The sequence below is a fragment of the Sorex fumeus genome, unplaced genomic scaffold (genome assembly GCF_029834395.1).
Source record: "Sorex fumeus unplaced genomic scaffold, SorFum_2.1 ptg000129l, whole genome shotgun sequence".
In the NCBI taxonomy this organism is placed as follows: Eukaryota; Metazoa; Chordata; class Mammalia; order Eulipotyphla; family Soricidae; genus Sorex; species Sorex fumeus.
In genome coordinates, this window is record NW_026606186.1 from 8,152,639 (window position 1) to 8,167,933 (window position 15,295).

The 15,295-nt window shown below is 40.3% G+C and overlaps 1 protein-coding gene across 1 annotated transcript in view; it reads left to right on the forward strand.

The window, feature by feature from the left end:
- Positions 1-5,137, forward strand: part of LOC130045739 (olfactory receptor 1J4-like) — a 28,298-nt gene extending 23,161 nt beyond the window's left edge. The window contains exon 3 of the mRNA XM_056138575.1: positions 4,205-5,137. Within this exon, the coding sequence (XP_055994550.1) occupies positions 4,205-5,137 (933 nt within the window). The remainder of the gene's footprint in view (positions 1-4,204) is intronic.
- Positions 5,138-15,295: the final 10,158 nt, after the last annotated feature.

Genomic DNA, 15,295 nt, shown 5'->3' on the forward strand with positions numbered 1-15,295 from the left:
TACCCTATCTGGGACTTCCCAGTGATATCGGCTCGAGAAAGGGCCAGAGCATTCTCCCAGAGCTGTGGGGCCCTCCAGCCGGTTCTTTTCTTCACTGTCCTGCCTAAAACAGTAATAAAATATTTTTAATGACAGAAATCATTATCTTAAGTATATTTCTGTCAGCCTTCTAAAGAAAAGGCTGAGACCTTCTGGAAAACAGTATGGACAATTCTCAAAAAATTAGAAATTGAGCTCCCATTTGACCCAGCAATACCACTCCTGGGAATATATCCCAGAGAGGCAAAAATGTATAGTCGAAGTGACATCTGCACTTGTTTGTTCATTGCAGCACTCTTTACAGTAGCCAGAAACTGGAAGAAACCTGAATGCCCAAGAACAGATGACTGGTTAAAGAAACTTTGGTACATCTACACAATGGAGTACTATGTAGCTCTTAGAAAAGATGAAGTCATGAAATTTACATACAAGTGGTACAATATGGAAAGTATCATGCTAAGCGAAATGAGTCAGAAAGAGTGGGATAGACATAGAAAGATTGCATTCATCTGGGGGATATAAAGCAACAAAGTATGAGATTAATACCCAAGAATAGCTGAGATCAGCACCAGGAGGATTACTCCATAACTTAGAGGCCAGCCGGGTATCCTAGAGGAAAGGGCAGTTCAGATAGAGAAGGGAGCACCAAATAAAGGGTGTTTGGAGGATCATCCCAGGAGGGGAGATGCATGTCGAAAGTAGACTATGGACTGAACATGTTTGCCACTCAATGCCTCTTTTGCAGACCACAACACCCAAAAGGAGAGAGAGAACACAGGGGATTGCCCTGCCACAGAGGCAGGGGGGGATGGGGGGATGGGGGTGGGGGGATATTATTCATGGTGGTGGAAAATGGGCACTGGTGGAGGGATGGGTATCTGATCATTGTATAATCGAAACCCAAGCACAAAAAAATTGTAAATCTACAACGGAAAAAAAAAAATAGAAACCAAAAAAAAAAAAAAAGGCTGAGAGAAGTTACTTTACCTATGTAGGGTCAATTAGGAGTGTCTGGTAGAGACCCACAACCAGCCCTGGCGGACATGTGCATTTGCTTCACTGGTGTTTGGAAACATCTCAGCCATTCCTGTGTCCAGCAGGCACTTAGCAGGCATTTCAGTTCCAGGGACCCTTGATACTTGGAAAACACTCTTATGTGGCCTGAGGATCTCTGCTCAACCACCTCCCCAAGGTCTAAATGGGCTATGATAATTACTTTTCTTTATTTAACCAGGAGCTTAGGGACTTTGACTTAGTCCTCTATGAGGTTTATAAAATGGCTTCTTTATTGACTTGTAGGTCAAGGACGGACACAGAAAGCTCAGGTGATTATGGGCTCACAGTGGGTTCCATCCCACTGTTTTGTTCCTCTTAAGTACTACAGAAGCTGAAGACACGTAAAGTGGATGAGAAGGCTCTTGTCCAACCAAGAGTAAAGATATCAGAGTAAGCTTATAATAGTAGAACAGAAAGTTCTGTCTCTGTGTGCATAGAAGCATGTATGTGCACCCCATGTGCATGTGATGTGTGGTGATTTCTTGCTTGTGTAATATGATAAAATGTACGTTTACTCAACAGGTATCTTTATCTATGTGATATCTCTGATGCAGTAAGAGAAAACAGACACAGAAGGACTTAAAAGACAGGATAAGAGGTAAGGTATTTGTCCTGCAAATATCTGCATCAATCCTTGGCATTGCCGAATGGTTTCCAGGCACACCCAGGAGGGACCCCTGATCACAGAGCCAGTGATATGCTCTTAGTACCATAGAGTGTGGCTAAAAACAAGATTTTATTTTTTTCATTGAACCATCATGAGATAGAGCACTGATCTCCCCATTTCCATTCTGCCACCCACACTCCCAGTATGCATCTACAGCAAACACCTTACTTCTCTCTTTCTCTATATATATATCTTTCTCTCATTCTCTCTTTCCTTTTACACATTATAGTTTTCAGTAAAGGTACTGAATGATTACCATGTATTTCCCTTTTTCTCCTGTCAGCTATCAGTTATTTACAGAATGATCATTTCCAACTGTCATTGTCCTAGAGGGCCCCTCTCTATCCTAATTGCACTCTCCCTCTGGCAAGTTTTAAATCATTTACCAGTCTGCCTGAATCTGGTTTCTACTATAAGTGATTCAGAAGGAAGGGACAGACACAAAGTGATTGCAGTCATTTTGCAATATGTAAAATATAGTATGAGACTAATACTCAAAACAATTTAAAAAAAACAGAGAAAGACTGGGAGAAAAGGCAAGATCTAAATAAAAGCTATAAATAAAACTACGTTTGACATAAAGATTCTTTTCTCTACGACCAGTGCACAAAGCATCAGGAAAGTCCCAGGAAGCAAGTGTAGAGCACTCCGAGTGTGCTTTGGACCCTCGTTACCAAATATCTAGCCTGCTCTTGTTTAATATCTTCCATATTCTCAACTTGTAAACAGATATCAAAGTTCAGTCATGAGAATACAGAGTCCAAGAAACATAGATATGCTCACCAGAATGGAGGAGAAATTTCCTGAGTTTAACCATGGTCAGCATGGGGGGGGTTTGAAATTCTAACTCAGTGATGTGGTGATGTGTAATCTTTGTTTTCCTTCATGTCTCTTATGTTATCTCTGCATGTCATCAAGCTTGCTCTATTTATTAATTAATGATGTCTGATTTATACAGTATTTCTCTGATGGAATCTGTGAGTAAATGGGGCCCATCTTTTTTGCCCACAGACACTCAGGAATCTGTCAATGATGGCCACATTACTGCATTGAGCTGGCAGGATCAGGTACATTTCTTCCTCTAGGTAAGTATACAAACTTGTTCCTTTGACTCCAATATCTCGATAGATCAGAAATGATTTAATCCACCGTCTGAGACTGCTATGTTTGTCTCTTATGTTCATCTTTCACTGGTAAAGAAACGGTGACTTTGTCTCAATCACAATGCTATATTGAGATTTTAAATAGAAAAGCATTCACTAATCATTCAGCACTGTGTCTGAAAAATAATCGGTGTTCAGTCTACAAGACGGATCATAATAATCTTTCCTCAAACTAAATGTTTTGTTATAAATCTCCAATGTTCATAAATCTCCAAATTCTGAGACAATACTTATAGAAGTTTTATGAAATAAGCCTGTCTAAATAGGTATCTCACACTCTTTGTGAACATGATCTGTTCCTCTTTTCCTGAGTGAAGGACTACAATAATCAAAAATTGAATCCTGTGAAAATCAAAGCTCTCTGTTATAGTTTGTTAGTTTATTGTGGTGTGTCCCCACATGCTCAGTCACTATTCACATTTGAGAATTTGGAGAGTTAGACCAGTGTCCCTGAGCAGTTCAGGCTCTAAGAAATACTTGCCATCCTGCTGTTTATCTTGAATACAAGGACAGCAAAGATGCCATCCTTCAACTATGTTAGAGTGGTGTCACTTAGCATGTCAGAAGATGCTAAAAAATGAGGAGTAAGAGAGCCAGGGTGTTGTAATTAAGAGACAGATTCTGGTTAGATACATGTTGTCATTCCTTTCACCGTTATCTGTAGCATCGAAGCAACTTTGCACACTTAGATATTATGATTTTGTACACTTCTTCAGCACTGAGACTTGCATTGCTTGTTTACTCTTGTGTATAGAACTTTGTGGAATGCTTTGTACAGAGCATGAATTAAGTTGTTGTTCAAAGTATTTTTCCAGATTAAGAAATCTATCTTATAAATTATGAAGAAGTGATGTATTATTAGAACCCAAATGGTAAATGATTCATGCATACATATATGTGAGTTATAAACAAAGACTAGTTTAAAAATAACACATTCATATAAAAATTATTGGAGCAATACTACAGCGGTAGGGTGTTTGCCTTGAACGCAGCCAGCCCGGCCGAACCGGGTTCAATTCCTCTGCCCCTCTGGGAGATCCCGGCAAGCTACCGAGAGCATCTATCTCCCTGCATTGCAAAGCCTGACAAGCAACCCGTGACGTAGTCAATATGCCAAACACAGTAACAACAAGTCTCAAAATGGAGATGTTACTGGGCCCGCTCGAGCAAATTGATAAACAACGGGAGGACAGTGTTTTACTATAATATGGCTATTCGGGTTCTGAACATTTCCTTGTTTTTGACTCCCAGAAGAAAGAGGAGCATCATGAAGAGACAGAATGAGACCAGAGTTTCTGAATTCCTCCTCCAGGGTCTCCCTATACCACCAGAACAACAGGGCTGGTTCTTGACCCTCTTCCTGGTCATATACCTTACCACCATGTTGGGGAACCTGCTCATCATCCTACTCATCAGGATAGACTCTCGTCTCCACACACCCATGTACTTCTTCCTCAGTATCTTGGCTTTCAACGACGTGTCTTTATCATCTGTCACGGTTCCCAAAATGTTGGTGGACATGCAGAGTATTCACAAGTCCATCCCCTATTCAGGGTGCATTTCTCAGGTATATTTTTTAATATTTTTTGCTTGTACTGACAATTTCCTTCTTGCAGTGATGGCCTATGACAGGTATGTAGCCATCTGTCAGCCACTCCACTACACCATGATCATGAGGCAAGAACGATGTATCTCCTTAGTAGCTTGGACCTGGATCATCAATTTTTCACATGCACTGATTCACACCCTGCTCTTGATTCAAGTGTCCTTCTGTGGTGATATTACAATCCCCCACTTCTTCTGTGAACTCACTGCATTGCTGGAGGTAAGCTGCTCAGACACTTCACTCAATAAACTGGTCATATTCATTGAGGGAGGAATGATTGTATGTATTCCATTTACTTCTATCATTGGATCTTATATCTGTATATGGGCCACTGTCCTGAAAAATCCTTCTGCTAAAAAATTCTTCAAAGTCCTTTCTACCTGTGGTTCCCATCTCCTCGTAGTAGCTTTATTCTATGGTACCATTGTAGAAGTGTACTTTTTCTCTTCCCCATCCATGTCCAGTGGTAAAGAAATAGCTGCTTCTGTGATGTATATGATAATCACCCCCATGCTGAACCCTTTCATCTACAGCCTGAGAAACAGAGATATAAAACAAGCACTAAAGTTTTTTTCTAATAAGATGATGTTCTTTAAGTCTAAATGACAGAAAAAACATATATACAAAAGAATAAGGAAGCTATTATACAAGAACTGATGTTCTGAGAGCTTAGTAAACCTGTTTACGAGCACACACATCTCAGAGAGGTTGGTATTCCCATGTTCCACTCTGCTGACATAAAACAGGTTTTATTACCTATTCTGATCAGTAAAGAGAATATTAAAGGAAGAAAGGTTTACATAATCATGTTTTCTATTTTATTCTGACATTTCCATTATAAATTTTTAGTTTTTGCTTTGCGTTTCCTCTTAAGTATGGATTTATACCAGTCCTCAGAATCTCTATATTGCCATATGATAGTTTTTTTTATCAGTTCATCCCCACTTAATAATAACTGGGATTTCCCAGCTCCCTAGAACTGGAGATGGCCCCTACAATAATTGTACGGTTTTAAATGAATTAATTTTTTTATTAAATAAGTTTAAGGACACAATTTTGAAAACTTTCTGTCTCTATAATGCTTCAGGTACTTCTTCAAAATTAATTCTGATGGGCGTGTCAGAAATGTTTTCTGTCTTGATCCAGGTGACTATTTAATGTATGTATTACATGTCTAGAAATTGAACATGATATGCTTTTTATGTTTATTTGCTTTCTTTATGCTTGGACACACAATATAGAGATGAATTAAAACAATATATAACTTTCTGATTGTAAGGTTTATTATGAAATATCTACACATATGTAAATTACATAAATAATGGAACTTTTCTATTTTACAACAGACATATGTGACATGTAGCACTGTAGCACTGTCGTCCCATTGTTCATCAATTTGCTCAAGCGGGCTCCAGTAATGTCTCCATTGTGATACTTGTTGTTACTGTTTTTTTGCATATTGAATATGCCACGGGGAGCTTGCCAGGCTCTGCCATGGGAGCAGGATACTCTCGGTAACTTGGCGGGCTCTCTGAGAGGCATGGAGAAGTCAAATCCCTGTCAGCTGTATAAAAGGCAAAAGCCCTACCCGCTATGCTATCGCTCCAGTCCATTTGACATGTAAAATATAAAAATATTGTACGCAAATAAAATGTAGACATATATGTGAATATATTCAGACATAAACGTGTGAAGACAAAAATGGCAGGTCTTTATACATTTATACATAAATAAAAAATGAGTCCCACTCAGGTGGCCAAATGTTTCCATTGATCCTACTTGATTGTTTTTCCTCTCCTTACAACAAATAATGTGTGGAGAAACAAAAACAAATTCAACCAAATAAAAGTAAGAAAATAATAAAAATGATACAGTGACCAAGAGAGCAATACAAAGAATCAATGAAACCAGAAGCTGGTTCTTTAAAAGAATAAACAATAGAGACAAACTATTGGCTGGAATCATGTGGGGGAAAAAAGAACATTCTTAAATAAATAGGATCAGAAATTAGAGGGAAGAAATTCCAACAGAACCCCTAGAAATACACAACGATATGAGAGCATACTGTGAGCAACTTGACTCTGTTAAGCTGGAAAATAATAGAAGAAATGGATGGATTCCTAGAAACATATAATCTCCCAAAACCTAATAAGCAGAAAACCTGAATAGCCCAATGGCAAGCAAGGAAACTGAAACAGTAATTTAAAAATAGCCTCAAAGGGGCTGGAGCAATAGCACAGCGGGTAGGGAGTTTGCCTTGCACATGGCCAACCCGGGTTCGATTCCCAGGATCCCATATAGTCCCCTACGAACCGTGAGGAGCAATTCCTGAGTGCACAAGCCAGGAGTAACCACTGTGCAATGCCGGGTGTGACCCAAAAAGCAAAAAAAAAAAAAAACAGCCTCAAGAAAAGAGTCCTGTTCTAGATAAGTTTACAAGAGTTTTATTCAGAGATTTACTTCCACTGATCCTTAAGCTCTTTCAAAATGTCAAAGCAACAGGAATCCTTCCTAACACCTTCTATGAAGTTGACAATACACTGATTCCCAAAGCTGACTGATATTACAAAAATAAAACAAATAACGAAAATATCAGACCTATTAGAATATAGCTCCAAATATTTTAGGCCTAACAATTGATTTGTCCTTTCTCCCTTGCCACAAGGAGCTTAGGTTCATTGAGTCACACCCATCACAGTGCTCCCGAGCCACTCCCATTCCTTTTTTTTGTCTGTAACCACTTCTTTGTGCTCTCCACCCCAACCAATCAATCAGCTTTTCCCCTAGTCAGAATCTGTTAATTTGTAAAGTCAGATCCTTCTAGGACACTGAACTTGTATTGTAAGTTAATATTGCCTTTCTCCTCTCCTTATGTCTTTTGAATAGTTTAATGCAATGTCCTTTTTGTATAGATACAGGAAGACAGTTAATATTATGCTTTGTGGCTTAGGATTTATTTGGCTTTGAATATTATTCACTCCCAGGCATCTGCTTTCTTGGCTTAAGCCTCAGTTGCCCTTACTTCCAAGCGTCCCTAAAAGCAGGGTCCCAACGAGAAATTGGAGTGTTCCAGGGCAAGCTGTAAGCTATGTGCTACCCTGGCATCGAGATGGGTCAGGCCAAAGTGCCACAATTCTTAACTATAAGTTAAGAGTTTTATCATAGACTGTTGGGATCGGGAGTTCCCTAGCCCTGGGAGGCGCGGAGAGACCAGATAGACACAATTCCTGCAGGAGTAAAAACGGGGTTTATTTAGACCAGCATGCTGGGGCTCCGCAGCATACCCCAAAAACGGGCAGTGGCTGAGAGCCCCGAACTTCTTCAAAGGGGATCATATATAGGCCTTCACTGGCTGTTACAGCAAAGCCCGCGCATTTCATAGCCAATAGATTTGCAACAACATATACTTTCTTAACCAATCCATTTAAAAGTACCTCACTCCTTAGCCTATAGATTCAAAGATCAGCATTTACATACATCAATTGTCAGCACAAGCAAGGTTATAGCTGGAATCATTAAGCCTTAGGTAATCTCCCTTGACCATCCTCCTTTTGAGTTACCCAAGTCTGCAGGGTGCTTTAGTGAGACAATACATTCCAGGAAAGGGCAATTTCCCCCAACCACCCGCATCCTGAGTTATCCTTTACCCAAATCTGCAGGTTGCTTTACTGAGACAATACATTTCAGGGACAGTAAATACACCTGAATCCTGTCACACTTGGTTTAGAAAGAAGTTATGCCCTGTTCACTTTCCAAGTCCCCTCTCCCCCAGGTGCAAAGCAGCCAAGCAGTTTTACAGAAAGCAATGTTGCAAGTTAGCTAAAGTACACAAAAATGTGATGCCCTAATATGGATTCTTTCAAGACAAATGGTGTCATGATCCAAAAATAATGACGAGACTAGGACCCTGCTAGGGATAGGAAAGAATATCTGGCCTGAGCACTGTAGTCTGAGATTGAGATGACCCTAGGGAGAGCAATTCTATAAGTTTATGGTATTTCTTACTATATCCATACAAAATGATTTATATTATGTTTTTATATTATATTTATATTATATTATATTATATTATGCTTGCTTATATGTTTGTTGGACAAGGAGAGGAGAAACACACCCAGGGGATTCCATTCTAGGGTGGGTCAACCTGATCATGAGAATCTGTCCTAGAAGCAGGTTTCCTGTGTGTACTGACTAGTTTGGATGAGGCTGAATATCTCTCCCCTTCAAACTGCCTTCAGTGAATAATTTCAGTATATTGTAAAGGACAGTTTTCCTTTTCTCACAGAAACCTGGCTGGTCTTTGACATGCAGATCTCAGGTGCTAGCCAGGCCTGATCTTTGTGATGTACATTCCAGGTTCTAGCCAGACTAGTCTTTGGAATGCAGATACAAGTTCTTGTAGCCCAAGAAAGGTTTCAGTTTTGGTTTTGTAGCTTCTTTCCTAAGGCCAAAATTACTGACCTGCAGATGTAAAGAAACAATGTATGTTTTGCTGCCTCAATGTTCTTTCTGTAACTCCTTTTGATGACATCACTGCATTGTGCCCTTTAGAGGTCCCATGATCTATATAATGAGATTTTTAGGGGCTCTCTGGGGAAAACACAGGCTGAGAGAATCTGGGGGAACACAAGCCGAAAGAATCTGGGGAACTCAGGCTTGAGAGAACCTGGGGGAGATAGGTCTGAGAGAACCGGGGAACACAGGCTGAGAGAACCAAGAGTGATAGGTCTGAGAGAACCTGGGCCCTCCATGACATAAATTTTTTTTTATGGGATAAAATGGGACTGTAAGAGGGGGCTGAAGGAGACAGAGGAGAGACAGGAGTGAATGGAGAGAGGATTGGAATAAACTGCAAGTAATATCAACCAGACTGGCCCTCGTTTCCTTCCTTTGCCTGCCCATCGCAGTCGACCTACCTGGTGTGGGGGAAACGGCCTGAAACTACTAAACACAGGCGGCAGGAGAGATAGACCGCTGCCATCTTTTTGGCTTACACAGACACTTATCATCTTGATGAAGACTGATGAAAACATAGTCAACAAAAATCTTAGTAAAACAAATACAAAACTACATCAAAAAACAATACAACACCATAATTCCTGGGATTCATCCCAGGGGTGCAAGGATCGTTCAATATGGAAAGAAGATGGCAGAAGTGCAACTGCAGGCATCATGGCTGGAAAAGTTGTGGCAGCTCTCAGCCCTATGAACAGCAGTCTCCTGTGGTCACAGAATCTCTGTGTCCTTGAATGTATATGTCATTTAGATATTTTCTCTCAAAAGAGTGCTTTTCAAGCCCAATTCAGCCCTTGAGCTGCCAAGGAGCCCCTAGTTCCCACCGTAATTGACTGCATAGGGTGGCCCCAGCAACTCACTGCAGCTGGATGTCCCTGACATACCTAACACCACCACTGCTCACCTAGCTCAGCCCTTGATGCTGCTGCTGCTCACAGTATATCTGGGAGGAAAATTTTCTCAGAGTCCTTCAGCTCTCTGAGTTCTGATTATCTGGAGACCAGACTCTAGGACAAGAGCAAATGCCCCCTGGCCAGGCTCTGCTGGAACTATAGAGGCGACCACAGGGGGCACGGGAGTCATGAACAGTGATCACTCTGGCCCTGATCCCAACCCCTGGCCCATGGCCCTAGTCCTAGCCAAGCCACACCGCAGCCCTGACTGCCACCACCACCTGAAGTATGTCTCAGAGGGAAATCTTGTCCAAGTACCTCAGCTGCTCCAACTACCTAGAGACCAGACCCCAGGATGAGGGTAAGTTCCCCCTGACTGAACTCTACTGGACTGATAGGGATGACCCACCCAGAGCACCTGAGCCATGAATGGCCGCCACCCCAGTCCCAGTCCTGGCCATGGCGACCACCCCAACAGGTGGCGCTCAATGGCATAGCACCACCTGCAGGTCAACCTGGACTTACTAGGCGAGAGAATAAGCCGCATGATGGTACTCTCAGGCTTCCTGATAACCCAAAGTCACCACCATGCCTCCGGCAGGACTCCATTGGATCAGGACCAAGTTTTCCAAGAAATTAAATTGCCAAAATATTTGGTATGCAGAGGTCATACCCACGAACCACCTCTGGTGCCATTATATAAGCTCATCTACTGGCCTTGCCCCCAGATACTCGTAAATAAATCTTGAAAGAAACCAAGTTGAAGAAAATCTTTTCAGACACCTATTTATGGCTGAGTCCTCTTGGGCACCCCAGAAAGAGGCAGGCTAGACCAGTGTCCACCCAAACGCAGCCACAGCAACCATTCACAAATACAGACTCAAAGTAAAAGGATGAAAAACAATTCCGTAAGCAAACAACTCACTCATGAAAAGCTAAGGTGGCCATACTAGTATCCAATAACATAGATTTCAGGTTGAAAAAGATTAAAAGGGACAGCAAAGGTAATTTTTTACTAATCAAGGGATACCTACAGCAGGAAAAAATCACACTCCTAAACGTTATGCACCTAATGAAGGAATAGCTAAATACTTAAAACAACTGCTAACAGATTTTAACGAGGACATTGCTAGCAACATAATAGTAGTTGGAGACTTCAACACTGCCCTATCACCTCTAGATAGATCAACAAGAATGAAACTCAGCAAGGAAACACTGGCTTTGAAGGAAGAGATAGAAGAGAGAGGGCTAATAGATCTATACAGTACTTTGCATCCCAAAAAGAAAAAACACACATTCTTTTCCATGGCACACGGAACATTTTCCAAACCAAACCATGTGCTGGGTCTCAAAACATACCTGAATAGAATCAAAAAATAGAAATTGTATCTACTATCTTTTCAGACCACGATGAGTTGAAGATAGAAGTTAATCACACACAGATCCAGAGAACCAAATCAAACACCTGGAAATTAAACAACTCAATGTTGAACAACAAGTGGGTCAGGGAGGAAATCAAGGGAGAAATCAAAAGATACCTGGAAACAAATGAGAATAAAGACAAGAGAACCTATGTGACGCAACTAAAGCCGCGTGAAGGGGAAAATTTATAGCTCTGCAAGGAATACTCGGGAAGAAAGAAAGGGCCTACATAGATAATTCGTCTTCACAACTCAAGATATTAGAAAAGGAGACATAAAAAGATCCCAACATTGGCTGAAGGAAAGAAATAACAAAACTTAGAGCAGAAATAAATGACATGGAAACCCAAAAACATTCCAAAAGATGAATGAAACCAAGAGCTGGTTCTTTGATAAAATAAATAAGATGGATAAGCCACTACCAAGAATCACAAAGAAAGAGAGAGAGAATCCTAATAAACCAAATCAGAAATGAAAAGAGTGACATCACAGCAGAAACCAAAGATATTCGAAAGATCATCAGATACTGCTTTGAAAGTCTATGCCACGAAACTAGAGAACCTAGGAGAAATGGATAAATTCCTGGATTCCTATAATCTCCCAAAGTTGAACCAAGAAGGACTGGAATACCTAAATAGACTGTTAATATCAAAGAAATTGAAAATGGAATCCAAAGTCTTCCCAAAAACAAAAGCCCGAGTCCAGACTGATTGACCAGCGAATTCTTCCCAACATTTGAAGAGCACCCATTACCAGCTCTTCTCAAGCTTTTCCTGGAAATTGAAGAAACAGAAACTCTTCCGAACTGTTGTTATGAGGCATATATCACCCTAATACAATACTAAAACAAAGACACCAGAAAAAAAGAAAACTAGAGACCAATATCCCTGATGAAATTGGATGCGAAGATCCTCAAAAAAAAATAGCAAATAGAATCCAAAAACTCATCAAAAAGACCATACAACACCCAAAAGTGGGATTCATCCGGAGATGCAAGGATGGTTTAACATTTGGAAATCAATCAATATAATCCATTATATCAACAAAAGAAAAGATAAAAACCATATAATCATATCAATAGATGCAGAGAAAGCATTTGACAAGATTCAGCACCTGTTTATGATGAAACTCTCACCAAAATGTCTTTTAAATGAACTTTCCTCTATATAGTCAAAGCCATCTATCATAAACCTTTGGCAAGCATTATCCATAATGGGGAAAAACTTCCCTCTAAGATAAAAACAAGATAGGAGGCATCAACTTCCCCAACCTTAAACTCTACTACAAAGCAGTAATAATGAAAACAGTCCGGTAGTGGAACAAAGGCAGAGCTGCAGACCAAAGTCTCTTACACACACCCTCAAACATATGATCATCTAATCTTTGATAATGGATAGAGAAATGTGAAGTGGAGCAATGAAAGCATCTTTAACAAATGATACTGGCAAAACTGGACAGGTACATGCAATAAAAATGGGCTCAGACCTCTACCTAACACCATGTACAAAAGTCAGATCAAAATTTATTAAAGACCTCAACAAATGCATCAGGTACACTGAAGACAAGGTCGGCAAAACCCTCCACAATTTTGAAGCTAAAAGTATCTATAAAGGTGACACTCCACTGGCCAACCAAGTGGAAACAGAGACAAACAAATGGGACTACCTTAAACTGAGAAGCTTCTGCACCTCAAAAGATACAGTGACCAGAATACAAAGATGATCTGTAGAATGCAAAAGGATATTCACCCAATACCCATCTGCTAAGGGGTTGAAATCAAGGATTTACAAGGCACTGGTTGAACTCTAAAACAAAAAAAATCCAACACCATCAGAAAATGGGGCGATGAAATGAATAGAAACTTTCACAAAGAAAAAATCTGAATGACCAAAAGGCACATGAAAAAATGCTCTTCACCACTAATCATCAGGGAGATGCAGATCAAAACAACAATGAGATATCATCTCACACCACAGAGACTGGCTCACATCCAAAACAACAAAAGCAGCCGGTGCTGGTGTAGATATGGGGAGAAAGGAACTCTCCTTTATTGCTAGTGGGAATGCCAACTGGTTCAGCCCTTTTGGAAAACAGTATGGATGATTCTCACAAAATTAGAAATTGAGCTCCCATTTGACCCAGCAATACCACTTCTGGGAATATATCCAGGAGATGCAAAAAAGTATAGTTGAAACGACATCTGCACTCGTATGTTCATTGCAGCACTGTTTGCAATAGCCAGAATCTGGGGGCGAAAAACCTGAGTGCCCAAGAACAGATGACTTGCTAAAGAAACTTTATTACATCTACACAATGGAATACTGTGCAGCTGTTAGAAAAATAAAGTCATAAAATTTGCATATAAGTGGATAACATGGAGAGTATCACGCTAAATGAAATGAGTCAGAAAGAGTGGTGCAGACATAGATGGACTGCACTCATTAGTTAAATATACAGTAACAGAATGGGAGACTAACACCAACGGATAGTAAAGGACCAGAAGAATTTCTCTACGGCTTGGAAGCTGGCCTCACATGCTTGGGAAAAAGGCAGCTCAGTACAGAAGGGACCACCAAGTAATGGATCCTTGAAGGGCACAATCAGGATGGGAGATGTGTGCTGAAAGTAGACTATAGGCCGAACATTATGGTCACTCAATACTATTGAAAACTACAACACTCTAATGGGAGAGAGAGTAAAAAGGAATATTCCTGCCACAGAGGTTGGGGAGTGGGTGGTGCTGGTGGAGGGATACTGGGAACGTTGGTGGGTGGAGAATGGCACTGGTGGAGGGTTGGATACTTGATTACTGTATGACTGAAACATAAGTATAAAAGTTTATAAGTGTTTAACTGTACCCCACGGTGATTCTTTAGAAATTTAAAAAAATAAAATAAAATAGTGTGCCAAAAATCAAGTACATGAGAACCAACTTAACAAAGGAGGCAAAAAACCTAAACAACTAATACTTTAAACACAAAAGAAAGGAATGAAAAAAAGACCAAAATGAGTGGAAAAGCATTCCATACTCATGGATTGAAGAATGAATGTTGTCAAAATAACCATCCTACCTATAATACTAAGTATATATGTGTATATATGTACATATATGTATGTATTCAATGCAATATTTATTGAAATTAGAAAAAAAACTTTGAACAGTCCATTACAAAGTTGGTGTGGATTTATAAAGGTCCCAAATAGTCAAAATCATAGAAAAATAAGAAATTGAGAGGCTTCTCATTACCTTACTTGAAATTATACTATAAAGCCATAGTGATCAAAATAGAGTGGTACGAGATTAAAGGTCCTCTGACCAATGTTTAAGAATAGATATCCAAACACATCCCCATCCAAAGATAGATGGCCATGCCATTTTAGGCCAAGGAGCTGAGGCATGTTTTGGAATAAATACAATCCATCAACAAATTGTATTGGGAGAATTGGATAACCATGTGTAAGAAATCGAAGCTGGTGTAGAAGCTCATTTATGGCCATGATCCAGGGACCATGATCCAAAGGCCTTCCACCTGTCCCAACAAAGACTAGGGAAGCAAAAAACCTCCAGAACTCAATAACCTGCATGATCACAGCCCATCTCCACAGGCTTGGACTGGCCTCATCTCTGAGTGAATCTGCAGGAAACCTCAGGCATGCGAGTATTGTGACCAAAACCTCAAGGCTTGCACAGAGTTGGGAATGGGCATACATCTCCCTGTTTTTCCGGGAGCTGGAAGTCATGCCCACGAACTGCCCCTGGCAACCTGTAAGCTCATTAATAACCATGATCCAGAGAGTCACAAATAAATCTCAGAGAAGAGCAAAACACTGCAGAGATGCCTATAGACTCCAAAGGTACCAACCAGTTTTTTTTTAATTCAATAAATTAGCCTCAGCTGTATGATCCTATTTAAAATTTTAGAATTCCTGGAGTG